General features: G+C 46.7%; 3 protein-coding genes across 3 annotated transcripts; 2 read left to right on the top strand and 1 right to left on the bottom strand.

Moving 5' to 3' along the window:
- Positions 1-299: 299 nt before the first annotated feature.
- Positions 300-2,458, top strand: LOC123444083. The gene is made up of 2 exons (XM_045120699.1): positions 300-1,018; positions 2,090-2,458. Exons 1-2 carry the CDS (start codon positions 543-545, stop codon positions 2,172-2,174), a joined length of 561 nt encoding a protein of 186 aa, XP_044976634.1. The 5' UTR covers positions 300-542; the 3' UTR covers positions 2,175-2,458.
- A 506-nt stretch (positions 2,459-2,964) lies between these two features.
- LOC123444074 (tubulin beta-5 chain) lies at positions 2,965-6,418 on the bottom strand. Its single transcript, XM_045120686.1, has 4 exons — positions 6,313-6,418; positions 5,175-5,575; positions 4,440-4,709; positions 2,965-3,907 (listed from the first exon to the last, which is right to left on the bottom strand). The coding sequence occupies exons 2-4, from the start codon at positions 5,566-5,568 to the stop codon at positions 3,228-3,230; spliced, it is 1,344 nt and encodes a 447-aa protein (XP_044976621.1). The 5' UTR covers positions 5,569-5,575; positions 6,313-6,418; the 3' UTR covers positions 2,965-3,227.
- A 9,049-nt stretch (positions 6,419-15,467) lies between these two features.
- LOC123444065 (cyclin-B1-5-like) lies at positions 15,468-18,217 on the top strand. Its single transcript, XM_045120674.1, has 9 exons — positions 15,468-15,704; positions 15,977-16,094; positions 16,191-16,281; positions 16,402-16,632; positions 16,726-16,824; positions 16,919-17,167; positions 17,286-17,444; positions 17,565-17,743; positions 17,848-18,217. Exons 1-9 carry the CDS (start codon positions 15,644-15,646, stop codon positions 17,990-17,992), a joined length of 1,332 nt encoding a protein of 443 aa, XP_044976609.1. The 5' UTR covers positions 15,468-15,643; the 3' UTR covers positions 17,993-18,217.
- The last annotated feature ends 4,042 nt before the right edge of the window (positions 18,218-22,259 follow it).

Raw genomic sequence — 22,259 nt, 5'->3', positions numbered from 1 at the left:
GGACTCCTGTACCGCTGTACGCTCCGCCGGCGACTCCTCGTTCCTCGACCCGATGGCGACCACAGCGGCTGTGCTCAACTCAACGTACGGGGCGGTTTTTACAGTTAATAAGACTGACCTCAACCAAACACACGCCAGTAAACTGGATTCCATCCACTCGATCGAGCTACGTGTGATTCTTTTACGTGCATCGCATCGCATGAGATTCGAATGCCCCCCTAAACTCACTCATGTGTGCGTCTCCCGCCACGGAATAAAATGAAAAAAAGAGGGGCTGAAGTGGACGGAAAAGGACACGTCTTCAACACAAATCCTGGCCTTCTAGATCGCGTGCTCGTCTTGTCAGCCTACCTTGACCTGAACTGCACTGAAGAAAAAGAGGACGACCCCAGGAAAAGCGGCACCGAGCAAGAGCAACCGAGCAAAGCTCTCCCTACATAACCGACGCGGCCAGAGCATCCTTGTCCTGGAAGCGAGGGCACCGACCGATCATCAGGACCAGAGCCACACGTACGACGGACACCAGCGCGAGCCACCGCACGATGGAGGCGCTCGCTCCCCCCGGTGGCAAGCCGGCGCGGGCGCGGCGGGTCGCCAGGAACCGGGAGGAGATGCTGGGCCTCCTCGCCGACTTCGACGGCGGCGACGACTCCAACCGCGAGCTCTCCTTCTCCGACCTCGTCGACCCCGGCCACGCCTCGCCGTCGCCGCCGCCGGCGCCGGCGCTGGCGCATAAGGGGAGGGAGGAGGCGGCCGAGCAGAGGCGGGAGGAGGCCCCGGCGACGAAGCGGCAGCAAGCGGCGGCGGTGGCGGGGAAGGAGAGGAGGCTGCATAGACGGCGGAGCGACAACAGGGGCAGCTGCGGGGGAGGCGCGGACGGCAACGGCGTGCTCCTCAACTTCTACGTGCCGTGTCTCCTCACCAGGAGCATGACGGCGCCGCGGCCTGGCCGGGGGGTGATGCCGGCCGCGGGGGCACGGCCGAGCGCGCCGCCGATGGTCGCTGCCGGCAAAACCAGGTGAGGTTTTTTTGTTCTCAAGTCTCAACTGCCAGAGCATGTGATCCTACCGCTTCTCGAAATTCACACCATGGATGCAGTGATTAAAATTTCGATTCGCATGATTAGCCATGCAGCCAAATAGTCAGTGAATCCACCCAGGAAAAGAGTACACAGTACTTGCAAATTGCTAATCATGTCGAGATCTTTTCTGGTCACCGGAGTTACAGTAGCTGTATACTTTTAACTTGCTGGTGAAGTACCCCTTCTAGAGACAAGCCGACCGCATTTTAGGAGTAGGAGTATGGTTGCACTGAACATCTGCAAGTGCATTAGATTTTCCTGTGTTCACATGACAATAAACACATTTCGCAACCATTATAAATGCTAATAATTACTCATGTCATTGTTTCCAGCCCCACAACCAAAACGAGTGCGCGGCCACGAGAATTCTTTCTCCAACAAACGGGTTTTAAGAGGGTGTTTGGATCACTAGAGACTAGAGACTAGTAGTAGTCACCTTTATTCAGTAAACCTCCAAACACCCCTGACTAATGGGTGACTAAAACTAGTTTAGTCCCTAGTCGCCCCACCCCCAACTAAAAGTGACTAAAGTCTTTTCTCCAATTAATTGACGGGCCCATCCTGTTGCAGGCTCATCCTCCTATGCTGGCACGCCAATGGAAGGGAGAGAAATGAGAATAATTTAATACATAGACATTTAATGCTGACTAGTAGTAGTCACCTTCCAAACAGGGCCTTTTAGTCTGACTACTACTAGTCACATGACTAGAGAGTATCCAAACACCCTCTAAATTCCTTCCTCATTTCCTCAGGATCTCCTGTTTGTTTGACAAGTCCAAGTGTCCCTCCCTCCTCCTTTAGACCACACGACATGATTAAACCTTTTGACTTTGCTAGCAATCGGTTCAGAGAAACATGGAACAACTCATGTTCAGCGACATGAAATTGCAACAGTGACGACGACGACACACTGACCAAAAGCGCACAGAAACGCGCAAATAATACGTACTACGTGCTTCCCAACACCGACCACCTGCTAATCTGTTTACGGACGTTCAAATGTTTCAGGATGCAGGCGTCTCTGGACATCGGGTGCTGGCCGGCGCTGTGGGGCAGAGGCCGCGACCACCACCACCGTAGCAAGCCAGCCTGATGAGAGTCCTTTCTTCTTCCAAGCACATACAGCCGAGCAGACGTAGTACAGTGCCACTCGTAGTCTGAGCCTTTTCGTGCAGCTAATCTGAGCCTTCTTTTTTTTCTGCTCACGCCTGTAAATTATCTCGTGTTGTCGTGAACGTGGTTTGTGTTTGCGCCTTGTTTAAGGCTTTAAACTGCGTCGGTGCGGTTGTGTGATCTCTCTCGAAAGGCGACCACGGACAGACATGTCAACTGTAGGCTTTACCCGATGGTGTTGAGAGCACGCTATGTACTTTCCAACAGGCCTCGCGCTACCCGTGGCGTGTGGCAGAAGCGATCCATGCAGAGCTCGCGCAAAAAGGCAGAACAACCAACCGAAATCTCGGCGGTGCGTACGTACGTGACCTCGCTTTCAGTTGGCGACAGACAAATCGAAATCGGCACTGGGTGCTGTGGCTCGGGACACGAAAACGACTGCTGCAATCGAGCCGAATCTACTACAGTAGTAGTACTAGCTATTGCGGTAGGGTACGAATACGAGCCGTCGTTGTACCGTTGACGATTTCCTGGCGAGCGGGCAACTCCAACCAGATGTGATATCACTCCGGTACCGGGCCACTGAAGTCCAGAGAAGAGAGAGAGACAACAAGATAGTCAAACGCTGCCGACGGCACAGCATGGCACGTAATATATCGAGGTGGCGACCTGGCATGGAAAAAGAAGCTGTGACTCTTCTGCTGTGACTAGTGCATCTAGTCCCGATATTGCCATTGGCGTGGAGGACTTGGAGAAGCACAAAGACCATGTCAAACAGCAAACATTCCTTGGGATTCAGAACGAGCCATATTACAAACCTGCTAGATATTCAAGTTCACCGCCAACAAACTGACTACCAAATTAACTCTGACAAATGCAAACTACACAAGCAACAAGTCCACGACTCCCCGAAGATGGGGGCAGCCCCGTCACACCCAAACCGCAACATACAAACTACTAGCAGCGACAGGGAGCCATCAGAAATAGCCCCCTGACCCTGAGCACGACGACCAAGAACAGACCTCGCCCCTCCCTACTCCTGAAGGTCGGCGTCGTCCTCGTCCTCGTACAGTTCCTCCTCCTCGTCGGCGGTGGCGTCCTGGTACTGCTGGTACTCGGCGACGAGGTCGTTCATGTTGCTCTCGGCCTCGGTGAACTCCATCTCGTCCATGCCCTCGCCCGTGTACCAGTGAAGGAAGGCCTTGCGCCGGAACATGGCCGTGAACTGCTCGCTCACACGCCGGAACATCTCCTGGATGGACGTGGAGTTGCCGATGAAGGTGGACGCCATGGACAGGCCCCTCGGCGCGATGTCGCACACGCTCGACTTGACGTTGTTGGGGATCCACTCCACGAAGTAGGATGAGTTCTTGTTCTGCACGTTGATCATCTGCTCGTCCACCTCCTTGGTGCTCATCTTGCCACGGAACATGGCCGAGGCAGTGAGGTAGCGGCCGTGGCGGGGGTCCGCGGCGCACATCATGTTCTTGGAGTCCCACATTTGCTGGGTGAGCTCCGGGACGGTGAGGGAGCGGTACATCTGGGAGCCGCGGGAGGTCAGGGGCGCGAACCCAACCATGAAGAAGTGGAGACGTGGGAAGGGGATCAGGTTCACTGCCAGCTTCCGGAGGTCGGAGTTCAGCTGGCCAGGGAACCTCAGGCAGCAGGTCACTCCACTCATGGTGGCAGAGATCAAATGGTTCAAATCTCCAACTGCAGAAATCAGCACCGATGGAAAAAACGTCAAGACACAGCAAGCAACATAATTAAAAAATAGCATCCAGGATGAAACAATAACTAACACATATAGTCACAAACACTTTTTCAGATTAGCATGACAACTAACAGTCATTCTCACATATCCAACCTATAAGCAAAATCTCAACCAAGACAGGTTTGAATGATAATAATGTAGTATTTGAAATGGTGTAATAGTGAAGAAGTGCAGATAAATGAAAGCCCTGAGCAAATAACTCAAGCACAAGAGTCCAATTAGAGTTTCAGACCATGTCTAAGAAAACCAGAACTGCTATAAAGAAATAACTTGGAGAAATATTATCCAAAAAGGTAAGCCAATGAACTACGTCATTTTTCATTTTTCCAGCTGTGAATAGAAATTCAGCATGAATATTTGTGTTATTGAGCATATTATAGCATGCAGTAAAAATTATTCAAAATTAGACTACACATCATGCTCAAAGTCATCTGTAGAAAATAACAATAAAAAGGTGCAAATTTCACTTACAGCTGGGAGTGGTCAGCTTAAGAGTCCTGAAACAGATGTCATAAAGGGCCTCGTTGTCAAGAACCATGCACTCATCTGCATTCTCAACCAACTGATGGACCGAAAGAGTGGCATTGTAAGGCTCAACCACAGTATCAGATACTTTCGGTGAAGGGAAAACAGAGAATGTTAACATCATGCGGTCTGGGTACTCCTCCCTGATCTTTGATATCAAAAGTGTCCCCATGCCTGATCCAGTACCACCACCAAGAGAGTGGCATACTTGGAAACCTGAAAACATAAAAAGATTCTTCTAAACAATGATTTGAAGTGTATAGTGGTAATGCTGAACATAAATAGATAACCACTGCTTAGATGCTAAACTACCAAATATATTCTACGAAAGCAGCATAGATACATAATCATTAGTTATGCTAGATGGCACTATGAAATAATTCACCAGATACGGAAGTAACAAGTGCCATGACAAGAATACAAAACAATGTAAGCAGAGACCTAGTACTAACTCTGAATGATCATACACAAAGTTATCCAAGTACGTAGGGTTTCCAACCAGTACCCTTATTTACAAACAAGTAATCATGGCTATAAATAAGAAGGATACAAACAGAAGATGCCACAGCAGCATCGCATAGCATTGCTGGCATAATACATATTGTAGCCTAGAACTTCTTATCGAGTGACAACATAATTCAAATCTGCATATACGAAATAATTCAATTCAAGTTCAGTTACCTTGAAGGCAGTCACAGTTCTCAGCCTCCTTCCTGACAACGTCAAGAACAGAGTCAATGAGCTCTGCACCCTCGGTGTAATGACCCTTGGCCCAATTGTTACCAGCACCAGACTGCCCAAACACGAAGTTGTCAGGGCGGAAGATCTGCCCGTATGGTCCAGTACGAACACTGTCCATAGTACCAGGCTCCAGATCCATAAGAACAGCCCGGGGCACAAAGCGGCCGCATGAGGCCTCATTATAGTAGACATTGACACGCTCCAGCTGCAGGTCAGAGGTGCCGACATACCGCCCAGTGGGGTCGATGCCATGCTCGTCACAAACCACCTCCCAGAACTTGGAACCAATCTGGTTTCCACATTGACCACCCTGAATGTGGAGGATCTCCCTCATCTTCTCTCTGAAATCATAAAACACATCGGGTAAGCAGGACTCGCATACTGCAGTAGTACGGCGTGGGAAACGACTGATCCAGCCAGATTTACTCAAAACAAAGCAAGATCTGAGTTGTCTGGCTTTCTGAATAAAATAATCTACTACTTATTTGGGGTCATTATGAACGACCAATCCCTATGACTGGATTACGATTTAGAACGACAACGACAACATACGGTTACACAGTAAATTCAAAGTTCGAACGGTGCAACCAAGCCAATAGCCCGCTACTGCCTACCCTACTGACTTGGCATCAGGTTAATGCTCCAAAATCACATCTAAAGAGGATGTACTCTAAAATCGGGCTTCCAGACTATCTCTAATGTGGGGGGAATCATGGCACGAACTAGCAGTAAATCCGTTCCAAATCTACACGCGTCACCTCCACCAGATCCCCTAAAAGCGCGCCTCAGATCTACTACAGAATCTGACGGGAAGTCCCAGCAAAACAGATCCAATCTGCCCCCATACAAACTCGAGGACAAGGTAAAACCACCAGATCGACGCATCCCACGGCCAAAATCACAGGATACACCCCCCAGATCCACGCTCGTTTCCTACTTCGTCACCGAAAGCGACCTCGAGTTCTCAAACGAATTTGAAAACGAAAAAAAACACGGAAAAGCGCCGACTCATACAGCACATCAGATCCACGAGGCACTGGCGGAAGTGAACTCAAGGAGGCGGCGGCTTAGGACTTACGATCAGCGAGCTGGCTCGACGGAGCAGCGCAGTGGGAGTGGGGAGTGTGGCGGCGAGGCGAGGCTGGGAGTGGGCGGAGGAGGGTGAGGGGGTGTTCGGTGGCAGGGAGAAATATATATATAGCCGTAGGATGGGGGACCACCGGGCAGGGGCTAGATCGGACGGCCGCCGCGCGTCGCCTCAAACGGGCTGGCCGGATCGAACGGCCGTCGTTTTCACTTTTTGAATTTCACCGTGCCGAGCGGACGGAGCTGCCCCTGGGATATTTCGCATCGCTGGCCTCCCGCTGTCGGTGTTACTGCTGCGTTTGTTTTCGGTTGGTTTCCGGACGCGGGTACCGACAGGTGGGGGCGCGGAAGCGCTGGGCCCGCTCGTCGGTGGGCGTGGGCGGGGTTGTGACGGTACGGCGGAAGTAGTTGGGGGTGGGGAGCATGCTACAGCTGCGCTGGGCAGTGCTGGCTGCGCACGGGCCATGGGCACGGCTCGTCGTCGGCAGGTGTTCACACTTCGAGCTGGCGGAGATCGTGTGTGCTCCGAGAAAAAATTGTAAAACTTTTTTCTTTTGGGGCCGAATCAATTGTTACTAGTAGGACGGTTGCCCATAAAATCGTAACAAAGTCGGTTGAATGTACTCCCAAAATAACTGTCTCAACTTTATACTAGCTCTAGTACAAAATTATACTAAGCTTGAGACACTTATTTTAGGACACAGGGAGTATCATTTTTCTTATATTTGATTGTTTGATTTACATGTGTATGGGCTGTATCGCACGGTTTTTAAAACATCTCTGGGCCTGGTTTACATGCGTATGGGCTGTATTGCACGGTTTTTAAATCATCTCTCGGCCTCGCTCGTTGAAAACTCTCGAATCGGCACGTGGGTGATTATGTATGTGTTTGTTTGTAGATAATCAACCTCTTAATCGCATTGACCCCACCTGTCCCTTCCATCGATGCTCCCGCATTAAAATCCCATGCAAGAGCCGGTGTTGTCACGCCGTGTCGGTCGCGCTGCCCTCCGACCAGGCCTTCGACGAGGGTTGGGTCATGATGGCTCACAAGCGTATGGGATCGCAATAGTTTTTGAGGTTAGAGTATTCAACCCAAATTTGTTGGTTCATGCAAGGGAAGCGAAATAATATTCTCAAGTATTAGCAGCTGAATTCGTTAAATTCAACCACACCTGAAATATTAGTATCTGCAAGCAAAGTATCAGTAGCAAAGTAGTATGATAGCAAGGGTGTCAGAAACGATCCGTTGACGGCAGACTATTCCTAACTGTTGTATCAATGACGTCAGTAAAAAGCACGTGGACGGGGAACTATTCTTCCCTCGCAACGGCTATAGAAAAGTCTTGCAACAAGTAGCAGCAAAGTAGCAAGGAACAGCAGTAGCAGCAGTAGCAACAGAGTGACAAAGTGGCTCAATCCCTTTTGTAGCAAGGGACAAGCCTAGGCAAAGTAACGTAGCAAGGACCGGTAGTAAAAGACTCGTAGGCAGTGGATCGGTGATGGATGAGTATTACGGATGTGATTTATCATGTAACAGCTATAACACGGAGAGATAAGTAACTAGCTCCCGTTCGTCAATCTAATGTAGGCATGTATTCCGTATGTAGTCATACGTGCTTAGGGAAAGAACTTGCATGACATCTATTGTCCATCTCTCCCGTGACAGCGGGGTCCTAATGGAAACTACGGGATATTAAGGTTCTCCTTTTAATAAAGAACCGGATCAACGCATTAACACGTGGTGAATACATGAACTCCTCATACTATGGTCATCTCCGAGAGTGGTTCCGGCTATTGTCACTCCGGGGTTGCCGGGTCATAACACATAGTAGGTGACTACAACTTGCAAGATAGGATCTAGAACACACATATATTGGCGACAACATAATAGGTTCAGATCTGAAATCATGACACTCGGGCCCTAGTGACAAGCATTAAGCATAGCCAAGTAGTAGCAACATCAATCTAGAACATAGTGGATACCAGGGATCAATCCCCGTCAAAAACTAACTCGATTACATGATAGATCTCATCCAACTCATCACCGTCCAGCAAGCCTACGATGAGATTACTCACGAACAGTGAAGAGCATCATGGAATTGTCAATGGAGAAAGGTTGATGATGACGATGCCGACGATTTCCCCTCTCCGGAGTCCCAAATGGACTCCAGATCTGCCCTCCAGATGAAGAACGGGATGTGGCGGCGCCTCCGTATCGCAAAACGCGATGAAACCTTCTCTCTGATTTTTTTCCGGGCGAGACGGAAGATATATAGCTGAGTTTGGGGGCGGTGGTGCCACGTGGGCCCCACAAGCCCTCACGGCGCGGCCTACGGGGTGGCCGTGGCCTGTGGGCTTGTGGCCCACTGGCACGCCCCCTCCGGTGGATTTGCGCAGGTATTTTTCTTTTATTCCAGAAAAAATCTCCGTAAATTTTCAGGACATTCCGAGAACTTTTATTTTTGCACAAAAACAACATCATGGCAATTCTGCTGAAAACAACGTCAGTCCAGGTTAGTTCCATTCAAATCATGCAAATTAGAGTCCAAAACAAGGGCAAAAGAGTTCGAAAAAGTAGATACGACGGAGACGTATCAGGCCACTCCTTCTGCTACGTGTGCTCCGATAAGCTGCCCCCGATCCACTACTACTACTCCACTGCAGACGATTGAGACGTGCTCGTGCCCAACGACAAGGCGACGGCGGCCTAGGAGACCACCACGTTCCGTGCCATCTCGGGCGCTGCGCTTTCCGCTAACGTCTATACGCCACTCTGAGCCTCCGCGCTCCTCCTGCTGACCGACGAATCCACTGCCGCCTCAGGGTTCGAGAGCTCTGATTCCTTCGTCGTTGTCCCGTTGCAGCGGGTCCCTCGGTTTCCCTTCGATCTCGTCTCCTCCGCATCTTCTCTGGTGGCTTCCTCTCCGGGCCCATCGAGCAGGGGTTCTTCTCGGGTCCCCTCGATGTGCAGTCCTCTTAGGCCCGCTCGTCGGGCTATGTATAGGAAGTGAGTTAGACTTAAATATGTTTTTCATATGCTTTACGATGCTTCCATTGTGTTTCAATTCATAACTTTTATGTGAGAAAAGCATCATTGAAATTATCATGCCTAGCTAAAAGACATTAAAGAAAAGTGCTTGTTGGGAGACAATTCAATATTTATCCTTCCTATTTTCGTGTGTTCACATGATTAAGCTATTGTATTAATAATGTTTTGTGTCTTTTATTTCAATAAGGTGCCAAAGCCTTTGGGATAGTGTGGGTACTTGTTTGTTTGATTCTGTGCAAAAACAGAAACTTTTACGTTCAGTGCAGAATTTCTCTGATTTTACTCGAGCGTCAAAAAAATCTGAATTTTTTTACACAATTTTTATATGCAAATTCTATGCATTGTCATAATATTTCAGAATTTTCAGATATAGGGAAGTACGACATTTATTCTGATCTTTACAGACTGTTGTGTTTTTGACAAATTCTGTTTTGCGTGAATAGTTTGCTTATTTTAGTGTTTTCATAACTTATATTGAGTGATATAAATTATGAGAATGAGATAATAATGTAGGTATTATATGAGAACAATTATTAATCTTGTCTTGATAGTACCTAAATGAATGATCCATCTTTGTTACACTAGCCCATCTCGTGAAGTTCTGTTAAATTTTGTGTGATTGAAGTTTTCAAGCTTTAGGTGAGATACCGATATGAGTTGAATAAGGAGCCGCAAGAACCTATGCTTGGGGATTCCCAAGGCACCACCAAGGTAATATCCAAGGAAGACTCAAGCGGTTAAGCTTGGGGATACCCCGAAAGGCATCCCCTCTTTTGTCTCCAGCATTAACGGTATATCTTAATTAGAGTTATATTTTTATTCGTTACATGATATGTGTTTAGTTTGGAGCATTATTTCATTTCATTGTTCTTTGTTAGATGTTATTTATAATCTTGTTCTTCAATAAAAAGTTCCAAGAAGTGCCTTTACAATGCTTGAATTGCATTTGTGATGTGTGTTGTACAAAAACGGAAACTTTTACTGTAGTATTTGAATTATCAGATTTTACTGGAACGTGGAAAGTTTCTGAAATTTTTACACAAAATTGTCAAAAAAATTATTTATTATGTCCTGAATTTTCAAAATTGTTTGAGTTACATAGGTATACTTTTCGAATTAATTGATACAGATTGTCCTATTTAGACAGATTATTATCATAGTTTTGTTATCTATTTATCCTATAATTTTCATAGCCTATATTGATAGATATAAATTATGAAAATGATAGTAAACAGTAGATAATGTTTGAAAATTATCATGCAACTTGTATTGGCAGTACATAAAGAGTTGATTTATTCTTATGTGCACTAACCTATTTCACGAGTTCTTTTCAAGTTGTGTGTGGATGAAGTTTTTGAGACCCAACACACACTTTCAGAGGTACCCGTAGTGCACCTTTATAGTCACCCACAGGGCCGTCCCTGGGCCGGGGCAAGAAGGACGATGGCCTAGGGGCCAGGCGAACGGGGGGGCCAGACTTAGTGCAGTTTATGTACTACTTATACTACACATCTAAAAAAAAGTCAAAAAAGCCATTCGGTAGATGAGTTAAAGAAGGGCCCAATCATGACTTGTGAGACCACACAGCCCATACTACTGGTATATCGCTACTACGCACGCGTAGACGCTTCGAGCGACCAATTGACCTGGTGAATGACGCACGCCTCCGCCGTCATTCTTTTCCTCTCCCCTATCATTCTCCTTCTCCATTACTGTGCTGCAGCAGATTCCAAAGCACACATCACATATGGCCATGCAAGTCAATGGATTTTGCCGTTGGGATAATTATACAATCTTGATTCCTCCTCCCGCCCTACAGATTTTTCGCCTCTATAAGTATTCCCATCCCAGCTTTCGGCCGGCGGCAGGGCACAAGTTGCGGGCGGGCAAAGGGCAGCCGGGTCAGGCAACAAGCTGTGATTCGCATTCAGGGCTGTTCGCATTATTTTCTCCCTTTGATATTAACCTGTGTACGTATTTTGGATTTGTCTTCTATCTTGTGTGCAGGTTGCCTGCTTGCTTTGGGGGAGATAAGCAGAGAGACAAGGAGACAAAGACGGAGAGCAGGAGATAAGCAGAGAGACAAGGAGACAAAGACAAGATGCTTGGATAATTTCTTCTACACTACTCCAACAAATTCAGGTGTTCCCTCTCCTTTCACTTAAAAATGTTGCCTAAAAAACACAAGTCTGGGTGGGAAAAAAGAAAAAAGAAGAAACTAGATGATAAGCTCATTGAATCTCAAAAGGGCTCTATGTGCAAGTTTGTATCTAGGAATGTCGTTGCTGCGAATTCTGAACAAATACATGTTCGAAGTGATGTAGAACAACAACCTGATGAGACCGTAGATGCTGAAAATGACCCCAATCTGGGTGAAAATTATAATGAGCGCAAAAATGCTTCCAATACTGAAAACCATAATGAGCAAGAAGCATGTCCCAGGAAAGACTAAACGGTCTGGCCATGTGTTGTATTGAGAAAAATATGTTGGATGATATCAATCTTGATACTGTCATTGATGATTTTACATCCAATAATGCTCGAAGAGGTCGCTTCTTATGTCGATGACTATTTTTAGTTTGGTTTTACAGGCCATCAGAGAGACATGGAGAGAAGAAGGATGGGGGAGACTTGGAGAGAAGAAGGATGGGAGAGAGACTTGGAGATATGAAGAATGGGACTATGGCAGACTGGGAGAGAGACATTCTGTTGTTAGAAATCCTAATTTGGTTGAGAACTAAGACTTTTGTTGGTCGCTAGAACTCATATGGTTTATTAGTGTGGATACATGGTGTATCATTATTACCTTATTTGCCGATGAATATTGCTGCTGTGGTTAAGTCAAATGAAATATTTGTATTATGCATCTATATAAGTGAATTTTTTTAATTCTCTTATATTGCTGCTAGGCCCATTTTTGTCTGTTCGCCCCGGGCCCCTGATAAGTTAGGACCGACCCTGGTCACCCAGTTACGTTGTGACGTTTGATACACCCAAAGCACTCCTACGGTATCTGGGAGTTGCACAATCTCACGGTCGAAGGAAAAGACATTTGACATTAGAAAAGCTTTAGCATACGAACAATACGATCTAGTGCTATGCTTAGGATTGGGTCTTGTCCATCACATCATTCTCCCAATGATGTGATATCGTTATCAATAACATCTAATGTCTATGATCAGGAAACCATGATCATCTATTGATTAACGAGCTAGCCAACTAGAGGCTTGCTAGGGACACATTATTTATTCACACATGTATTACTGTTTCCTGTTAATACAATTATAGCATGAACAATAAACGATTATCATGAATAAGGAAATATGATAATAACCATTTTATTATTGCCTCTAGGGCATATTTCCAACAGTATGGTGGCCGTTTCGAGGAAAGATATAATGAGGCTAATGAGGACAGAGTGTATCATGCCAAGGGTTTGGATGCACCGGCGAAGTTTGCACCAACTCTCAAGATGAGAAAGGGCAATGCACTGTACCAAAGAGGCTAGCAAAATATGGATGGTGGAAGTGCCAACAATCGAATACTCACATTAGTCCGAAAAACTCATGCACTTATTATCCGTAACTCTCTATCTAGTTAGGAGATTCACAAAGAGACAAGTACCCCGAGGAGGAGTGTTTGGGTGTTTGGTTATCATTGCGCATCCTCGACCCATGGTAACGTGAAGGTACTCTATATATTCCAACCCCTCTAGAGGTTAGCGATCAATCTAGTAGCTAGAGTTCTCAACTAATTTTTAGTTTTTGAAAAACACACGGATTTTCCAAAATACGACACCTATCACTAATAGGCTCAAGCTCTTGGCACCAATAGTCCAAACATTACTCAAATCAATACCTCAAAACTATTGCAAGTTACTACTATACTTAAATAGCAACCTCAATTACCTACTCATGCAAGACACACAACTCAGTGCAACAATCCCACTCTCTAAACAAGATAAGCATGATAACTCAAGAGAGTTCCAAAAGCAACCTAAATAAAAGCTCTTAAAAAGATATAGCATGGAAAAATAAGAGCTAATCATGCCAGCAGCTATGTAAAGATAGAGAACACACACAAAAAGATAAGCATGAAAACCTATGTTGTGTTCTAGAGTGGAATGAAGCGTGTTTCTCTCCCAAACAAGGAAGTCTAGGTTCTAACTTGTTATGAACAACAAGCAAAACTAAAACAAACTAAAAAGTAAAGAACGGGACGCTCCAAGCATAGCACTGAAAAACCCTCTTGATAATTGTCTTAGGACCTTTCTTTTGTCTGTTTTTAGAAGCGTCTATGTGTATTCCAAATCTAGTCTTGAAGAGATATTCATTGTAGAATGTTCTAGCATAATCAAAAGTGTCAAATTGCATGCTAACATAGGGTAAAAGTGGTTGCGATGAAATCTCTTCATCCTCTTCATCACCATCATACATTGCATCGGTTGAGTTGTGTCCACCATGTGAATTCGTTCCTGGATTTGTTGCAAAATCAGGTGCCGCATAACTCTGTTGAGCTCGTGTCCCATCATCAACATCCTATGAAAAAGCCATCAATAGTACAACCATGCATCCTTTTTGAACAATATGCAAATGCTCCTAAATATAAATATTTAATTATTTGTTGAATGCCATTAGCAGCTTGAAGCATGGCATTACTAGTTTTTCAAAAGTCACTTTCATTATTTTGTTACTTCATTTCTAACTCAACATCCTAAAATCATCTTCAATATGAAAACAATGATTTCTGAATCCTCTTATTTAACAATAGTTTCAACAATAATCTCTCCTTCTATTGCAACCAATTGTATTCATCAGTAAGACTGGAAACATCAAGACAACACACTGTTTAGGTCTCACAAGAGCATAAACTGAACTGTTTTAACATCAAATGAGGACATTGTTTAGGTTCTTGTGTCAACAAAGCATAAACATAACTTTTTGACACGAACTTTGTGAATTTTTAAGGCTGAATTTTCAGAACATTTTTTAACACACACATCCCACACTGTTGTTTTTGAATTTTCTGATTTTTTTGCAGCACCCTACTGATTTCTTTTCTGAACGGAGACTACCATGTTTAAGTCAAAAAAAACAAGGAATCACAAGGAGTGCTTCATATTTTACAGAGAAGGTTAATTTCAAGAGTGACATTACAACACAAGTTCTATTTACATAGTACTCATCTAATTTGCAGAAGAATTGATAGTAGAAGGTTGATTTTCTCCAAAGAACACTGGTAGATTTCTGTAGGTACTGGCAGGAGGTAGTACGTAATTCGTCGGAGTTTGATCCGTCCACGTGGATGCAACTGATCCATTGAAGCTTCGATTAAAAGTGGAAGCAACCATGTTTGTGTAGATGTGCTGCGCCTTGGATCCAACCAGTCAGGGGCGGCTCGAGTATTACGAGTGTTGCAGACGACGGATATCTCGGGCAGAACGACGACGATGGGTGGCAGGCGGGAGGGTGGGTGGGGGAGGGCGGAGTCGCCGTAGGTCACCGATCGCGTCGTCGCCCGTGATCCGCGGGGCTCAGGTAGGGACTTGTCGCTTCAATGCAGTAATTCGAATGCTACGAAGGTTGTCGATGCGTTGCTACTGGCGTGGGGCGATGTCGCGACTTAATCAAACGGTAAGGACTCGTCCGATCGGAGGGCTGCCAATATGGCTTACGACTAGAACAAATGAGTCGGCTCATTTGTAATAGCCGCCAAAAGAAAAATGGCTTCACAACAGTTTGGTCCTCGCGCACGAAGTAGCACTTGTGAGTCCCATCCCAATCACGTCGCGTTTCACCTCGCTAGGATGGGGAAGAAACGGTAGTACCCCGTATCCGTTCCGTTTGAGGCTTCAACAGCACGAGACGCGTAGAGAGAGTTTTCCTTTCTTCTTGAGAATAATTCAAAGCGAGTGCATACGAGCACGGAACACAGCCAAGAAATTACCAAAAAAATTACCGTGAGATCCACGCGCCGGTAAAAACTTCCCTTGAACGGTAGCCCCAACGGCTAGTTCCCGTGCCGGAGAGTCGGATCTCCCGACCGTTGGAGGCCGGTCCGAAATAAAGCCCCAGCCCCCTCCCGCCCCGTCCCCCACACCATCCCCCGCCCCCGCCCCCCTCCAATCCAATCGACCAATCCCCCAACCCGACGAGCGCAGCCGTAGCAGGGACGAATCGGAGGCCGCCCTGTTCCGTCCGGGAGCTCGCCGGAGGAGCCGCACCTCGCCGGTTCCCGAGGTCTTCTAACGGAGCCGGAACAAGCGCAACTCATGGCGACGAGGCACAACAACCAGCACGCGGCTGCCGCTCCGCAGCCGGCGGCCAACGGAGGTGAGCCGCCCGTCCGCCCGCCCACCGAATCTTCCTTTTTTGCCGCACCGCGTCGGGAACGATCGTTCTCGATCTGGAACTCCTGCGCCGCTGGGCGCTTGTTTCGTTCGAGTTCTTGATCTGTTCATCTTACGAGTCTGATTCGCCAAGATCGGATTTTGTTGATGTTTCCAACCAGGACAGTGCGATGCGAGCGAGTTTCTTGCCCGATCCGTGCGCCAAACAAGCGATTTCTTCATCTTTTACTCATGTTTCTCCTTCCTGATGCCCAGGTGCAGAAGGCCCGGCAGGGAGGCAGAAGGGCGCCGCCGCCGGTGGCCGCGTTGCTGGAGGAAACAGGCGGGTGCTCGGGGACATCGGCAACGTAGTCCAAACCACCGTCCTCGACGGGTAAGAAAAAAATCAGCGCAAGGATCAAATCCCGTCCTCTGCTTTTTCTTTCTGTTCCATGTCCTGGACTGAATCCCTTCTTGTTCGCTGCAACAGGAAGATCCAGCTGCCGGCGGGGATCAATCGCCCGATCACAAGGAGCTTCGGCGCTCAGCTCTTGAAGAAGGCCCAGGCCGAGCCATCAAAGGTACGGACACGAGCCCCCTTTCCGATCCTCCATGCCTTCGAAACCAATTTCTTGATGATGGATTTCGAAACCAGTTTCTTGATGATGGATTCTAATCTAAATCGATGTGGTGGTTTGCAGAACGACGTAGCTGTTCCTCCAGCAGCGCGGCCCGCCCAGAAGCGGGTTGCCAAGAAGGACCCTGTCAAGGCCGCCGCCGCCCCGATCCCCGAGCCGGCGGCCGCCAATATCGCCACCGGCTCAGACGAAAACAGAAAGCCGTCCGAGGGCGCCGCCGCCGGCGCTGCCCCCAAGATCTCAAGGAAGAAGGTCGTCCACACCCTCACGACCGTGCTCAACCATCGGTCGAAGGTGAGCGACGCGCTCCATCCAACCAACACCTCTCTCTGCCCTTACCGCTCATCCCAGTGCCTTAACTCTGCTCGCGTGTTCTTGTGAATACAGGAGGCCTCGATTGATGACATCGACAAGCTGGACGGTGACAACCAGCTCGCCGTCGTCGATTACATCAACGACATCTACAAGTATTACAAGGAGGCACAGGTAACCACAAACCTCCCACTTCAGCATGCCTGTTCAAGTGACACGCGGCAAGCAACTGTCCTGACGATGTTTGACCAATCTATACGTGTTGCAGCACGAGTGCCGGCCCATCGATTACATGGGGAGCCAGCCGGAGGTCAACCCCAAGATGAGGGCTATCCTGATGGACTGGCTTGTGGAAGTCACGCACAAATTTGAGCTCATGCCCGAGAGCATGTACCTGACGATCTACGTCATCGACAGGTTCCTCTCCTTGCAGGCGGTGCCCCGGCGAGAGCTGCAGCTCGTCGGCATCGCGGCCATGCTCATCGCCTGCAAGTACGAGGAGATCTGGGCGCCCGAGGTATGGCCAAACACTTTCTCTCACCCCCTTTGCATCCATCGATCGCCTGTTCGTTCGAGTATCTGTTCATGTCTGTTCTGTGAAGGAACTCTGAATCTGAAGTGTCTGTTGTCTGCAGGTAGGCGATTTCATATCCATCGCCGATAACTCCTACTCGAGGCAGCAGATCCTGTCCATGGAGAAGAATATCCTGAACAGCATGGCTTGGAACCTCACGGTGCCCACCCCGTACGTCTTCCTGGTGCGGTTCGCCAAGGCAGCCGGGGGCGACAAGGAGGTGAGAAGAATTGGTCATGGATTTTGATTCTGATCTCTGAACTTGTCTCTGTCTGACATGGAATTTGCGTCCTACGTAGTGCTGAACTTCGTTTCCTCCTGTTCTTGTGAATGAATGCAGCTTGCAAACATGATATTCTTCTTCGCCGAGATGGCGCTCATGGAATACAAGCTGGTCACCGTGCGCCCCTCGCTGCTGGCAGCGTCTGCCGTGTACGCTGCTCGGTGCACGCTGAAAAGAAGCCCTATCTGGACAGAAACCCTTAAGCATCACACCGGACTAGCTGAACCACAGCTCCTGTGAGTGACCCATTTACTTGTCTTTCTGTTGTCTACTACCTGATCGATGAACTTGGCTGAATGAGCTGGAATTCATGGAAATTCTATCTGTTCGTTGGTTTCAGGGAGCCTGCCAAGATGCTAGTCATGGCTCACGCCGCTGCCCCGCAGAGCAAGCTCAAGGCCATCTACAAGAAGTACTCTTGTGAGCAGTATGGGCGTGTGTCCCTGCACGCCCCAGCAGTTGCCCCTCCCCAAAACCTCGCCTAGGCTGCTTTAGGATTTGTTGCTCGGCTTTCGATCTTGAAAGCTTCGTTACTTACTGTTACTGTCTGATACACCAGGGTGTAAACAACAACTATATTCTTCATATCTTTTAGTGATTTGCTTGGCTTTCGAATCAAGAGAGCTGCGTTACTGTACTTACGATACACCAGAGTGTAACAACAACAGTTCATATTTGTGTGAATCGAATTCAGAGCTGTCTTTGTTTTAGTCTATTCTACCTCCATAGCATCAGGAGTGCCTCCATAGCAGACAGTAACACTATTTCAGATTGTCAGAAAGTTGTTACCAGAAGATTTTTTTGTTGCATCTGAAAGTGTTTGCTCCTTATTTTCTTGTCATCTGAACATAGAGCAATCTGCATATGATTTGTTTATTTTCTGTAATAAGCACATGATCAAAATTGTCATTGTAAACTCCATTTGGTTGACTGTTAAATTGTCATAACACGCACCACCACATGGGCCTGCACCATCTGTATTTTATTTTTAATCACTCATAACTTTTGAGTTTCAAAAACCTAATCCACTCGTACAAAAAAAAAATCATTCCACTTGTCCACATATTTCACAAAAATACAAAAAAATACGAGTGAAATATTTCACTCGTTTTAATTTCAACGAGTGTTCTTGGTGGAAACTTGTTTTAGAGCTAGAGATGCTCTAAGATGCCTGTGAAACTGGTCGTTGCATTGATGTCCCATTTTTACAAGTTGGTATCTTAGAGCCACCTTAAAATCATAAACTGTAAAACTAAAATACAGTTGAAAAAAAAGACAGGTTCATTTTATGGCTGAACACATACTGTTGAAACAAACTGTAAAACTGGGATAAAGAGCTCCTTCCGTCCGGCCGCCACCGCGCCTTTCCCGGCCGCGCTGGCCGCGACCAACCCCGCCGATCGTGCCCGGTCACCACATCGGCTACGCCCTGTCGCTCACTGACCGCGCCCCGTCGCCCGCTGGCAGCACCCCGTCGCCTCCGTCGTCGGCACCTTGCTTCGTTGCCAGCCGTGTCGGCCGAGCCGTGCCCCTTTGCGTGCAGAGTCGGGAGGATTTCGGCGGCCACGCCGAGATCATGGGAGGCCACGACGAGGTCGAGCTCGTCCAATTCGAACAGGCGGCGATCAATTGCATCGTCTAGTGGCCTTTTTGGTGTGCGGTGATGAACTCCGGTGAGCTTATGACGGATTCCGGCAAACTCCGCGACGACGTGTTTGCTCCGACGAGGTTTGACCGGTATACGCCCCCCTCGGTTCGGCCTTCCAACCTTCAAATATAAAGGTTTCGGATGTGCATTTTTGGTGGCCCTTAAAAATTTAACGGGTTGAACCATTTTTACGATTTCTGTTCTAGACATTTTTTAACAAAAACTATAAAAGACAAAAATTATAAAGGTTTGACCATTTATATGGAGTCTACTAGAAATGCTCTTATAGCCTTTGCGGTGAGGACGAACAACCAATCAATACGGTGCCATGCAATAGCCGCTGGAATTTTTGTCCAAAAGGACCCCCTCTCGAACGTCATTGCCAGAAAAGACCACCTGTGAACGGAATTTGCCGAAAAGACCCCCTCCGTCTGTGGCGGCAGGCGCTCCAGGCGACACGTGTCACCTGCCGCCACGAGCCCAGGCGGCTGGGGCCTGCCGCCACGAGCCCAGGCGGCCGAAGAAGTTTCCCGTTTTAGCAACGAGGCAATGGAACGGTGACAGCGTGGTGGGTCCTGCCGCCTTGGTAGCAGGCGGCCAGGCGGGCCCTGCCGCCTCGGGAGGAGGCGGCCGACACTGTTTCCGCGCGGACAGACATGTCGCACTGTTGCTGACTGCCCTGATTTTCGTACGCGCTGATTCCCAGGCTGAGACAGATATTTCCCGCTTCCACCGACGAAACAGTGGGAATTTTTTCCCCTCCAACCGACGAAACTTTCTCTTGCCATGAGAATAGTCACATACCATGGTGGTGACCGCCACTGCGCCGAGGGAAACGCAGCATGTGTTGTATCCATGCGCGGACGAGGACGGTAGGGGCTCGTCGATGACCTCCCACCGCTGCTGGTGAGCCTCCCGGCTGGAGTGCTTTCCCCGTTTGTCAAGGACACATCGATGGACTGGAAGATGGAGTAGGGAGGAGCTGACAACGGAGGGAGTTGCGGTCAACGGGTCTAAGCTGGTGGTGGACGGCATAATCGGGGAGGAGGGGCAGTTCTGTGGACGGCGAGGCGAGCTGGGGCGATGCGAACGACGTGGAGGAAGATCTCGGGCGGTGCGTCCAATTAGGGACAATGGAATCAGGAGGGATTAGGGGAGAGATTTACGATGCCGGGGTTGCGGGTTGTTAGTCAAATGCAATTGTTTTCCTTTTTTATTTAGAGACGAAGCCAAATACTGAGCTTCGGATTTGGATTAAATCAACGGCGTTCAAGTGGTCTGAGCCTGGCGTTGGTTCAGACTACAGATGATAAGCGTTTCGCATAAGAGGTGGGTTAGACTTAAATGTTCTAGTTACATGCTATATGATGCGCTTTTTGTGTTTCAATTCTTTCATTTATGTGAGCATCATTAAAATTTCAAATCTATCTTAATGGCTACGAAAAAAGCTTGTTGGGAGAGAGCCCAATATATTTTTGCGTGTGTCAGCATGATTATTGCCTCTTTGTTAATTGTGTTTGTATATTTTCTTTTGTTTTTCTATCAAGTGATGCCTTTGGTATATTGAAAAAACGTTTGTTTACTAAGTTCTGTGCACAAACACAAACTTTACATCCAGTGATTGAATTGTTGTTGTGTACTGTAATTGATAAATTGCAGATTTTCTTTTACGCATAACTGAATCATAGATTGTCTATAGTACCCTAAATTTTCAATATTTTCAGAGTTATAGAAGTATGACCAGAAACTCAATCTTTAAGTAATGTCTTGTTTTAGACATATTCTGTTTCGTTTTCTATGTTTCCTTGATTTATAGAATGCTCATTTGTTTTTCATTCATATTTTTCAAATTAAGGTAGTTGCTATAGTCCTTCACTTATATCTGTTGAGCACGTTGATATATTTTATAGAATTTATTTGCATTCTCGTACTTCACTTACATATTTATGAGAGTTAAATAGGATGTTGTAATTTGCATGATTTATATGATTGGTCCAAAAATGATAGGTATATGACGGTGGTATAAAAAACACTAGTGTGAACTTGTGGATCACTAAATATGATCATTTGATTCTTTGCAATAGTTTTGCGATATTGAGATGGTAATATGTGGCCATGCTAGTAAAAGAATTAAAGTTGAATATTAATAGTATTTTAAAGTTTGAGAGTCCTCGCGCATGTAAAGTGGTGGCCACTCACATTAGCGGTGAGACCGGAATATAATTTTTGTTGATTGATCATTTGTGTGTTCAGATCGGAGGTGCGCGATGGTTAACTCTTGCCAACCTTCTCCCTTGGGGCAAGCAAGTTATACTTTAATTCAAGGTCTAACTAAACTTTTGCAATAAATACTTGAGTTATTTATGTTTAATATGAGTCTTTGGTCTGGAAGCACTTCCACCTATCCATATTTTGCTAGCCTCTTTGATACCGTGCACTGTCTTCCCTCCTCCCCCTCTCGGGACATGATGCAATTTTTTTGGTGCATCCAAATCTCGTGAGATGATACACTCTTTCACACATGAGTATCATTATATTCTTCCTCAAAACAACCATCGTACCTATATATCAAGATATCTTAATAGCCATTTCGAGTTATATTGTCATGCAACTTCCAATATTACTATTTATCATATGATTTGGACATTCTTCGTCATATTGCTTTGCATGATCATATAGAACTAACATAATATTTGTGACAAAGCCACCGTTCATCATTATAATACATGTTACGTTAGATCATTGCACATCCTGGTACACTGTCAAAGAGCATTCATATAGACTCATCATTTTATTTTTAGTATCTAAGTTGTAAAAAAAATAAAAGCGTGACGATCATTATTATGGAGTATGACCCTACTTGTGAGGATAAAAATAGAAAAAGGCCAAAGAGCCCAACAAAAAGAAAAGGGACATTCACATTTATGCGCCTAATTTCCGCCCTCTCTTAGATTTACCTGTAACTTTTTTTTCTTCTTTTCACGAAACATTTACACCTATCTTTTTGATGTGCTTAAATTTGCCCCTAAAAAGCATTTTAGGTCGTAAAAATGCCATTCCATCTGGTCAAAGTTGTTTGACCAAAACTTTGAAAATTCATAAAA

This window comes from Hordeum vulgare, chromosome 1H (assembly GCF_904849725.1).
Source record: "Hordeum vulgare subsp. vulgare chromosome 1H, MorexV3_pseudomolecules_assembly, whole genome shotgun sequence".
NCBI lineage: Eukaryota > Viridiplantae > Streptophyta > Magnoliopsida > Poales > Poaceae > Hordeum > Hordeum vulgare.
This window is presented reverse-complemented; position numbering and strand designations above follow the sequence as displayed.

Excerpts from the sequence above, each read along its gene's own strand:
- LOC123444074 (XM_045120686.1), bottom strand. The coding sequence starts at position 5,568 with ATGAGGGAGATCCTCCACATTCAGGGTGGTCAATGTGGAAACCAGATT. Across the intron at positions 4,710-5,174 it reads GAACTGTGACTGCCTTCAAG|GTTTCCAAGTATGCCACTCT; the intron begins GTAACTGAACTT and ends TTATGTTTTCAG. Across the intron at positions 3,908-4,439 it reads TAAGCTGACCACTCCCAGCT|TTGGAGATTTGAACCATTTG; the intron begins GTAAGTGAAATT and ends TGATTTCTGCAG.
- LOC123444083 (XM_045120699.1), top strand. The coding sequence starts at position 543 with ATGGAGGCGCTCGCTCCCCCCGGTGGCAAGCCGGCGCGGGCGCGGCGG. Across the intron at positions 1,019-2,089 it reads GTCGCTGCCGGCAAAACCAG|GATGCAGGCGTCTCTGGACA; the intron begins GTGAGGTTTTTT and ends CAAATGTTTCAG.
- LOC123444065 (XM_045120674.1), top strand. The coding sequence starts at position 15,644 with ATGGCGACGAGGCACAACAACCAGCACGCGGCTGCCGCTCCGCAGCCG. Across the intron at positions 16,825-16,918 it reads AGTATTACAAGGAGGCACAG|CACGAGTGCCGGCCCATCGA; the intron begins GTAACCACAAAC and ends TACGTGTTGCAG. Across the intron at positions 17,168-17,285 it reads AGGAGATCTGGGCGCCCGAG|GTAGGCGATTTCATATCCAT; the intron begins GTATGGCCAAAC and ends TGTTGTCTGCAG.